At 36.0% G+C, this 11,812-nt stretch overlaps 1 protein-coding gene across 1 annotated transcript in view; it reads right to left on the bottom strand.

The window, feature by feature from the left end:
* Positions 1-679: 679 nt before the first annotated feature.
* Positions 680-11,812, bottom strand: part of LOC121863315 — a gene marked incomplete in the record, with an annotated part of 233,601 nt that continues 222,468 nt past the window's right edge. The window contains 1 exon segment of the mRNA XM_042361934.1: positions 680-6,501. Within this exon segment, the coding sequence (XP_042217868.1) occupies positions 5,680-6,501 (822 nt within the window).

The following is an 11,812-nucleotide window of genomic DNA, read 5'->3' as shown; positions in this document are numbered from 1 at the left end:
GGGAAGAGGGGGGGGGGGATTTGAGTCCATTATTTGAATGGACATTAACCTGGCGACTGTATTTCTCTTAAATATTAATTGTGTGAGCATACCATCATAAAATTTACATGTTATTTTTACTACAACATAGGTGTTGTGTCGGAAAAAGTGGAGTTTGGGGGTCGGGCCAGTCTCTATTGGAATTAATCCCATATGTTCTGTTGTTCACTTTACGCGGTTTTCAGTTTTCACTTTCGGCGGTACCCTGTGGGTTCAATTGACCACGTAAATCACGTAAATCATCGCGTAAATCGGGGTACTACTGTATTATTATTATTATGCTGGTCAAATTCACTGATCTGTAATTATTCATGCAAAGGTGATGCCCTTTTTCATATAAAACTTACATATGCCAATTAACAATCAATGGGGAAGTTTAATTCATCCATACTTTTGTAAAACAAAATTTTGAGGGTTTCTGATAGTTCATTACATTTCTACTCTTGTTACACTGGATGCACATTTGCTAGGGATTTTAAGAATATTCAGGGGCAGATCCAGGAATATCAAAAGGGGGAATTTTCTGATGAAAGGGGAGGGGGGAGGACCCTCCCCTGCATCTACCCCTGATATTGAGCTTAGAAAAAATTTTAAAATACACTTTTCAGAGAACCCCATATGTTCAGAAATAAAAAAATAATTGTTTTAATTTAAATTTATTTGGCTAAAATAAATAACATGGAATTGAAAAGATGATCAGAATTATTTGGGTCAGGAGAAATCCAATGGGAGGAAAACAGTTTGTGCAATATACAATTATAAAACACAGAAGAATATTTTGTTGTATATGTAAATGTAAAAATTCATGGCACAATTAAACTGTACAAAATAACAGCATATAAAGCTCACATCACTACATACACATTTCCCTTCTTTAATCTGATATATTTTTTTTTAAGTTTTATCCTGTACATTCATAACCAAGTATTAGTCTCTTAATGTGTGTGGAACATTATTAGCCCCAAACATACACATCATACTAACAACCATAAGAATTCCCAACCATCATGTCTACGGTATATTACTCAATTTTAATAAATCTCAGGACTAATTTTATCCTTCTAATCCATTACACACATACTGGTCAGCATTCCAATGATGCAGTTCCTTTCAGATTAACCAAGGCAGAATTATATCCTTTTTCTGTCTTAACTAAACTTAAGTCATACTGCAGAATTGTACATGTGCAAAAAACAGAAAGTAGATATTAAAATTCAAATACAGCTTACATTGATTTCTGTTAATTTTGTTTTTCAAATAATCTATACGTAAATTCAATAAAAATATGTGAAACTGACTGCAGAATGTGCATAACATATGAAACTTTAGGGTAGTGGTCAATGGAGTTGGGAAATGAAAGTATTGTAATTAAAAGATGGTAATATTGATGGACCTCTTTCAAAAACTGTGTGAGGTGTGAGAATGTGTGCCAGATGACCAAGTGAGCTGCATTATGATTGGCCAATGAAAATATCAATGGGTGAAGAAACCCTTCCAAAGGCTACCAAGGCCAGCAGAGTATATATATATATATATATATATATATATATATATATATATATATATATATATATATATATATATATATATATATATATATATATATATATATATATATATATATATATATATATATATATATATATATATATATATATATATATATATATACCTGTATACACAAAATACAATACTTTGATGCAAACACATTCATTATTTATAAGATGCTTGCAAGATGCGTCATAACCCATCATGAAGTTTCAAATAAAAGGTTTAACAGCTATCTACTATTGGCACTTTCGAGTAGAATTATTGTACTGATAATAAATGGAATGTTAGGAATGATCTATTTCCGTTGTATTTCAAGTGGTAGACACAGTGTAGAAATTCTGGTAATGTAATAAGTATATATACTTAAATCACAACCATTCTTCATGAGATGTGTACAAATGTTAGTCATGTCATTTTATACAGTATTCTTTGATAGAACAAGTATGAGTCAGCTATAAAACCTCCTTTCCTCTGATATACTGAATGGGTTTTTTAGAAACATTTCTTTTTCTAATCACAAATTTTTATCTACAAGTTTTCTGAATTTTGAACTAGTATACGTATATATTACATAAGACAAAAAATAACCCTTACTCTGGTAGCCTTAACATATTTTATAATTCAGGTATTGAGTACGGTACCGGTCATTAACATGATTTATGTTAAGCCCTTCCTAAAATTAAAAAAATTAGAATGCACTGGGCAACAAGGTTCTTATGAGAATCCTCATCTTGAAGGATTGACCAAACCAAAACTAGAAATGCTCATGGTATTAACATTCAGTAGAAAAGAGACCTGATTAAAAAGTCTAAGCTCAAATTTTTCAAATATGGATTTAAAAAATAATTACAGATAAAAATAATATTAGTGGTAATAATACTGTAATAAACAACAAATATAATCATGATAACATTGCACTATAATAATACCATAACAATAAATATACCAGTTGTATTGCTGCATTAATATTGATTTATATTAACTCATATTTGTTGTGAGGGATATGGCAAGCCTTTTTTTTTAATTCTGACCATGCCACTTTTGTCACTTGGGACTTCTCTTACCTTCTCTGAATCAATTCTCAAGCTTGTTCCCAAGGAATAAACTGTACTAATTTATGCAGAGTGCAGATGTCTGTAAGACTGGGCAGGATTATTTAATTTCTCGGCTCCTTTCAACCTACATAGGTACATTTCTAATAATTTATAGTATTTTTTAAATATCTTTACTTGAGATTGATATGGTTTTGAAACAGAAAGATTAAGTATAGTAGTAGTATAAAATTTGATTTTTTTCACAATGTATACAACATAAAGATCACTTTCTTACTACTGTATTTATTATACATACTACCCATATTTGCAGTTTTTTTTAACAAGCAGAAAATATGTAATTCTATTAATTTTATTCATAAAATCCATCTTACAATAACCAGTATTTACATCGAAGATAATCTGACACTGATGTCTGATTTTGGTTGAAAATATCGTTTAAATTGTAACCTTACAAAAGTGACACCCCAAGTTTTATTTATTGTCACTATCTTTAATGTTTGATACATGATACAGGTGACACAGTGAACTGGTTATGAAAAATTTTTTGCTCTGTGATAATCTACATGAAAAGGTTACTCAGTACATTGATACAGCTGACCACAAATGATCTAGTACTAAATACTGTAATTGTTTCTGTAATAAAATTGTGATGATTGAATATGATGCCAAAATCCACAGAGATATTCTGACAATTTTCAGATGATGGGTACAGTAATTGGGTAGCTATATGTGAAGCTACTGGTACATAATTTAATTCTGGATTATAGTCCAGATGCATGATCAAGAATTCTTGGTAAATAATGACTGGGATTAAAGACAAAACAGTACTTGTTCTAAGTAGCCTCATGTTTCCAAAGATTTGTGTGTATTTAATTGATTTTACATGGCCCTTCTTCACACTGTATTAAAAATAATAAATTAATAACTATCCCTATCTGTATCAATAATCACTGGAGTTAACATATTTGTAACTTTGCCTGTGATTATTAGAAAATGTAAAAATTATTTTTTTAAAAGAAACCAAACAATAAGTGTCTGGGTCTTACGAAAATATATTACGTCACACAAAAAGACTTCCCATAGTTGAATAACAGGCCTATGGCAAAATATTTAGCAACCATGCATTTGACACCTCGGTAGTAAATATAAAGCAGACATCATTTCAGATATACAGTTCAATTAGCATAATTCTTTAAGATGTCCTATACATTCTCAAATGTAAATATCATTGAGGATATCTCTTATACACATAAGTTGCGAGCTTGATGTACTATTGCAGTAAGCAAATACTGTACTGGCTAATAAAAGTTCATTTGTAATACAAACTAAGTCTCCCATTAAATAAGTTATTCCATAATAATCATTAAAAGTTTATAATGGATAGAAGTATCTTACTTGCCATTTATATCCTTAAATGGAAGGATACAAGCACCTACAGTGCTGGCATGATTGTTGATAAAGAGCTATATAGATTGGTATCATGCATAATAGTTAGATTAAAAAAAAAAAGATAGCAAGAAAGCCTATACAAGAGTCCTGCTCTTTTGACAATCTTGTCCAAAACCTTCAAAAAAGTTAAATGTCTCACAAAACTACAGGCCCTCATCTGGATTAATAGAAAATCATCTATACCATGTATTTAAAATCTGTCTCTTTATGTTTGTCAAAATAAAGGGCCATGAAATTGGACCTGCACAGACTTACCAACACAACACAACTCTTGACTGGACACATGCATTAATAATTATGCATCTCTGTTGTGCACGGGAAAATGGCACCTTACTGAAAACGAATTAAGAACCCATCTTTGCTGATCTTAGTCACATATACTCCTAATTTTTTAAACCTAAGTCCTTTTCACCACCATAACTCTAATGAGCAATAAGCAATTATTAGTTTTCTAGAAACAATATTGAGTATTTGATGCTGGCAGAGCTCAATAGTTCTTAATTAAGTTTTGCAACTGAGTCTTGGTGAGCATCAATGTGAGGATCTTGGTAGCAGTATTATCACAGTGCCAGAGGTGACTACATGCAGGGCATCTGCAGATATGCAGTCAATATCAGGTAATGATAAATTCTAAATTACAAAATTCTAATTTATGGGTGTACAGTACCGAAATATAGGATGGTTGATTATAGGCAAAGTTCATAATCATTCATATCTCTATTGAAACCAACACAATGACCAGCACAATATTTAAACAAGTTTAATATTTATTATATTGTAAGTACATACCTCAAGTGTATATATGACTATACTGTATATGGAGATGCTGTACTTAGTTAAGTACAGTAATTCAGTACATTTTCTTGAATCTAATATTCATCAAGTGATATCAAGAAATAGCATAATAATTTACTCTAAAAATTAAAATATTATTATTCAGTTTTACAGACTATTATATTATTGCTGAATCATCCCATAGATGATGCAACATCAAATTAAATATATTAAAGACATAAAGTTGACAATTTCATTATCAAATAATGCCTTTGTGTAACTTGTATATAATTTACAATACAAATCCTCTTGGTCATAGAGGAGCACCTGCTTTTGTGTGTGTTGTGTAGAATGATTTTATAACATTAAAAGTGAGTGCTTGCAGGCCTAAACCTCAGCAAGCAGATCCCTTCACTTAACATACACACAAATCAGTAATATTAAAAGTGATAGTCCTTTTAGGATTTGGACAGAGCACCCTGTTTCCTCTTATCTTACTTTCCACTTTCCACACTGTATACTCTGTCACATCAGTACAGTTCCTTCAGTGTATCTACATACATTAATTATCACATATTTGGCATATATATATTGTGCCATATGACACATTTATTTCACATTTTGGGACTAATAAAAATATGGATTACAGTATTTGTAATTAGAAGCCAATAGAACTTAAATGGGATTCCCATTCCATGTAAGCTGACTCCTTGTGTGGTATTAATCTAAAAAATTTGTTATGTTCATGATACCCAAACTATGAGGAAATTGAGTTGAGTCATGGCAATTTCATTCCCTTTTAGGTCAATGCCTACAATTCTTCATGGTCAATGGAATCGGTTGGTAAAGGAGTGCCAAGTGTAGTACTACTACCATTTGTTGTTAATGATAAATCAAGTGGTGCAGATGTCGCACACGCTGGAGTAGAGAAAGTGGAGGGAGTTGGTGGTGGAGTCACTTTCAGGGAACAGGATGAAGAATCTGAAGAGGAAGAAGATTCTGAAGAAGAAGAAGAAGAAGTTGAGGAGGTAGAGGGGGATTTTGAATGTGATGTCTGAATGATTGATGGCAAAGGATCAACTAAATTATGATCTTCGATGCAAAAGGTGGATGAATTAACTATTGGCCTTGACATAGTAGTTGGGCTGGAAGTTTTTACAGAATTGGATTGTGACTGGGAAGATGATGTAGTGGCTGTAGGCATATCTTGAGCTAATGCATATGAAGCATCTTCAACAGTTCCATTGATAGAACAAGGAATAAATGATGCATTTCTTGAATCAGATTTGGTCATTGAACTTTCCTTTACAGTAACAGCAGAATATTCCTCTTTGGGAATGGAGCTGTTTTTGTCTTTTATGGAACTGTCTGTAATTGTATTTGATACTGTGGCAGGCATGGAAGACACAGCAGGTGGAGAAGGTGGCACATGAGGTTCCTGTGGAGGAGGTGGTGTGCCTTCAGATGATGAATTCCCTGGAGAGGGGTCTCCAGAAAGTGTCACCCTGCTGGGTGTGGCTCGGGAGTGAGTTGGGGAACCTCTGGTAGAAGAAGCTTGGGATTGTGTGGGTGAACAGTATTTGGCACGGATGTGTAGGAATGGGTCTGCAGACTTGAGGTTAAATACAGTCACCTGAAAAAATTCAAGATAATGCTAGATAATAAAATATTAAAGTGATAAAATATCACACAAATACAGTAATTAATTTCTAGCTTGATGCCCTTACCAGGCAGCTCTTGTTATTGCACAAACCCTTTTAAGATATCGAGGATACTAACTGGCAACTGGAGGTTGATCTAAAGACTAACCATCTCTCCTTGTCATATTTACCACTTTAACCCGCTGGGTACGATGTAACATGATTAGCAGTAACTGAAAGCCAAATAAAAAACAAGGTGGGTGATGCAAAAGTAAAATACGTATTTAAAGATTTTTATCATTTGATATGTTATTACTAGTAATAAACATAAAAAGCTATATGCAGTATATTCTGAATAGTTAATCCTTACTCTTTAAAATTAAATCACTTGTAAAATAATATATAAATAAATAAATTTGTTAAAAGACATGTTTCATCCATTTTCATGTGGCAAAGGCTGAAGAAATTAACTCATTTCAGGTTGATATACATTCGGGCAACCCCCAGGTTTCGTACGAGTTCCGTTCCTACGTTTTTTTTTAAGTTGAAAATGTTCTTAAGTAGACATACTTGCAGAACAATGTTTAAAATGCCACTACAGTCAACCCTCGCTTTACGTGTTTACGCAGTACCCTGCCGAAACCGGAATGCTCACTTTCCGCGGTGTGTGTACCCTTTTACGCGGAGAGCGGCGCAAGCAGGGTGCGAACAAGGTCGCCCAGTCGTCAAAACATTACCGAGTTCTTCACCCGTCACCCACCACAGCCGGCCCAAGTCAGTGATAGTGATAATGATAGTGAGGATATGGACTTATATGGACTTTGAGGGGTTTGACAAAGAGGCCCTGCAAGCCTCTGTGGTGGATAGTGATACAATTGATACAAGTGATACAGGTGAGGGCCAATAATTTGCCCTCTGCCTCGGAACCAACCCCCCATCCCCGTGTGCCCAGCCATCTTTTCTACTAATGTAAGTGTTAAAAAACCTAGTATTATTGATATTTCTCTTAATTATTAATTGTGTGTGCATACCATCATAAAATTAAGAAGATATTTTTACTACAACGTAGGTATTGTGTCTGAAAAAGTGGAGTTTGGGGGTCGGCCCAGTCTCTATTTCAATTAATCCCATATGTTATGTTGTTCACTTTACGCGTTTCTCACTTTACGTGGGCCGCCGTGGGTTGAATTAACCGCGTAAAGTGAGGGTTCACTGTATATATATATATATAATCAACACCTCAACCTGCCAGGATTCGAACCCACGGCCCACGAGCCCATGACTGTGACCGGGGAACGCTACCTACTGGACCACCAGGATACTAAAATTAGTCCTAGACTCTGTTATATTTCACACAAAGCCTATTCAATGAGATTATGGCGCCGTGAACCTCTAATGGGGACTACCCGTATCACGTAGGTGGTCAGAGTAACGTTTTACCAAATCTGGCTTCGAAACACGAGGATCCATATATATTTCATTAGCCCAATATATATACAGTCTGCGTGGAATATGAAATCGTGTGCTGAAAAGATATTGATATTTACGATTATGTTATATAAATAAAGTCAAGTAAAACTTACCACTTCAATTAATACTTTGTAGTGTTTCCTCTGCGCTTCAGACAATCTTTTAGCCTTCGAGGAACACTGTCAGTAAGGTTTTGCAAGAGGTCAGGTGGCAAGTTAGCCCAGGTATCCTTGATGGCTGCCTCTAGCTTCGGGATTGATGATGTGTCAGCATCGCGCAGACGACGCTCAACAATGGACCACAAATTTTCTATTGGGTTAAGATCTGGGCTACTGCCAGGCCAGTCATTAAAGAAAGGTACCTCACAGTCTTTGAGCCACTGTATGACACTTTTAGCAGTGTGGCATGGGGCACTGTCCTGCATGAAAAGGCTTGCCTTAGCCTTATCAAATGATTCAGGTAAGAAATCACTGAGCAGTTCAAGATAGTTGAACTGATTCATCATCTGGTTCTTAGGGAGGATTACTAGTTCACCAACACCATAATACGTAAAGGAAGCCCAAACCATAAGCGAGGCAGGGTGCTTAACAGTCTTTACATTGTACTATGAGAGGTGTGCGTCTGAGTGGGGCGGGCGGTACACCCTCCCACCACTACAGGTAGTTCTGCTATAACGCGATAATTGTGTTCTTGTAAAATATCGTGTTATAGAAAATCGCGTAATAGAAATAACAGGGCTTATGGAGAAAATAGGGTTAGGTGCAGATTACTCGAAATCGAAAAAATTTAGTAGTTAGCCTAACACAAAGGATAGCACAGTCTAAATAAATGTTACATTCATATCTAATAATGAAATCATACAGTAAATGTAACACTTTACGTGATGGGGAGAAGGGTGATTTTGAGGTTGATAAAATCAAGCTTCTCTTCAAGTGTTATAGCCTTTCTTTTACGATCATCACCGGGAATTCTATCACCAGAACGCTTCTTGTTGATTTTCTTCTTTACTATATTCACAGTTAATATACCACAAAATTGGAGAAATAGTAAGCAAAAATCGCGTTATAGCAAACAAGCGTTTGCGTTATACAAATATCGTTCCAAATTCATAAATCGCGTTAGAGCAAATTCGCGTTATCAAAACACGTGTTATAGCAGAACTCACTGTACTCCCAGTCACAGAAAACATAGCCTCGTCGGACCACAATGTCATGGTCACGTTGACTGCTGATCTATTTAACTAATGATTCTTATTAAACTCCATGACCGCAAAACATGAGTGAGTTAGCGACCCCTGAGAAGACGTGTTTTTTCCCCATAGACGCTACACTTGTGTTTTCCTCCTAGTTTGCCCCGCCTTTGTGAAGACAGTTATCAATGCGTTGTTATTCCACTTTCTCCTGGGAAGCTCAATCTTGAATTAGTCTGTGTATATCAACTCAAGTAATTCGCCAGACCTTTGTCAGCTGAGGGTCATCTTTGAATGAGTAACAGTTAGTTTGTTTGTGATTATTGTGGTTGCGTGAGTAGCGATCACTGGCAACTCAGGGGTATTTATACCCATGCATCGCCAGGGAAAGCGTTCCCTGACGCTGCTCCAATGTTTCTTCAGGTATGTTTGTGTAGCCATTCAGTTAATTCAGTCAATTGTAGTGAATACCAGTGTTCATCAGTGTTCATGATTTAACAGTTGAATTGTCATTCACCCAGTGTAGAAGTAATATAACGTAAATACGTCTGTCGTCTAGACAAGAGAGTTGTTTGTGTTGTCATGCTTCCCAGTCCGTTCCCTGACGCTGCTCCAATGCTTCTCCAGATCCCATTGTGATTCTTGCATCGTTCAACAACGGCCCCGGATGTAGTAGATACCCAGCAGGGACCATATACGAGACGATGGCACCGATGCGGCCTGATTAATGTGCTTCACTGTCTCGTTGGGCCAGACCCCAGACCCGCCATGTGTCTGGCTACTACCGACCACAACAACAGTCGTGAGCCCCAGTGTTCTACCCTGGGTTACTCCTTGGAAGTATATGTCCACAGAGAGAGTTGTAACATGTATGTTAGGGATAATTAGTTGGAAATAATTATCCCATGTTGGGTAGTGGACCCCTGTATATGCTAGTGTCAGTATTAACGAGTATGTTGAGTAAAGTAATCTACAATGAGTGCCATGTACTATGTATTGTGAGTAGGGCCAATGAACTGGTCCTACTATGCCATGTAATGTAACACCAGTAATGTTGTGTGCAGTAAGAATGTAAGATCTGAGTAATTACTGTTGAGTAAAGAAATAGGAAAATAAGTAAATATGAAAATAAGTAAAGAAGAAAGTACTGAGTCTGCAATAAGCCCAGGAGTTGAACCTGTTAGTTATATGATTAATAATATATCTTTTCCCCTTTGATTTCATATTAATAAATTTGTTTTTAGAGTACTTTAGGTGTATTCATTTCTCCCACAGTATTTTACCTTTATTTCCGTCCAAGTGACTTGATACCAGAATTACCATACCCATGTGCCTAGACCCTCGACCATGCTACCAAAAGAATGACCATGCTACCAAAAGAATGTCCATGCTACCAAAAGAATAGGTGACAGAACTGAGTAAGAGTAAGAACTAAGATAAGAGAAGTAAGTAAGATGAGGGTGTAGAGGTGTGGGAAACACGCGCCCTCACAACAATACACTTCTCCATGTCTCTAAATCCCACACTTCATATTTCTTGCAAAATTTCACTCTATTTTCCTTTTTATCTCTTCGTCAACATAGGTTTACGGCGGGCACGAAAGCTCTTAAATCCCAGGTCATCGTGCAGGGCTTGTTGAAAACAACGTAACGAGACTTGACTCAAAAGACGGGGGTTTCTCTCTTTCACTTCACGTGCTGTGAGTGAGGGATTGGACCGAACTTGTCGAGAAATAACCTTAAGTGTCAGTGGAGACAATAATTTAGGCCTACCAGACTTAGGTAATGGAGCTGGTAACTCGTCCTCTCCAAGGTCACGGAAACGTTTGACAAGATTTTGAACAACTCGTAATGCCAGCAAAAATTTCTCTCAATACATGGTTCGCTTTGTACAATGCATTCACTGCTGCAATATCGTCTCTTGTAGTAACCCTAATGGACATCTCTGATGGCCACTATGTCGGGTTAATGCACCTTAAACTAGACAAAACATGGCCACATGGCGCGGAAACCCGCACAATAAATCTTCCCCTCACAGTTGCCAGAGGCGCACTGACTACAAGCCGTGACGTGTTCTCAGTTGCCAAATGTCACCACTTGCCAGCAAACCAAGTGTTTTGACATCTATATACACAGTCAACCCTCACTTTACGCGGTTAATGTAACCCACAGGGTACCGCGGAAAGTGAGAAACGCGTAAAGTGAATAACATAACATATGGGATTAAATGAAATAGAGACCAGCTGACCCCCAAACTCCACTTTTTCCAACACAATACCTATGTTCTAGTAAAAATAACATCTTAATTTTATGATGGTACATGCACACAATTAATACTTAAGAGAAATAGAGAAATACAGTCGCCAAGTTAATGTCCATTCAAATAATGGACTCCACTCCCTCCCCCTCTTCTCACAGTACACTCACTGGCTCTTCCCTCTGAGAAATTTTGGGGGGAAAACCAGGTAGAGTAATAAATAATACCTCAAACTAAAGTTAGGATAATATAATTGACATTGCTGGATTCCTTGTAAGACCAGGAATATTTTGAATATAAATGTCATATATTTTTCACAAAAGATAACATATTTACTCAGATTAAACATTACATCTAAAATTTGTATGTCTAATGCAAAATCTATGATG

Source organism: Homarus americanus, unplaced genomic scaffold (genome assembly GCF_018991925.1).
Source record: "Homarus americanus isolate GMGI-L3 unplaced genomic scaffold, GMGI_Hamer_2.0 scaffold46197, whole genome shotgun sequence".
Taxonomy (NCBI): Eukaryota; Metazoa; Arthropoda; class Malacostraca; order Decapoda; family Nephropidae; genus Homarus; species Homarus americanus.
Note: the sequence above shows the minus strand (reverse complement) of the source record. Positions and strands in the feature narration are given on the sequence as shown.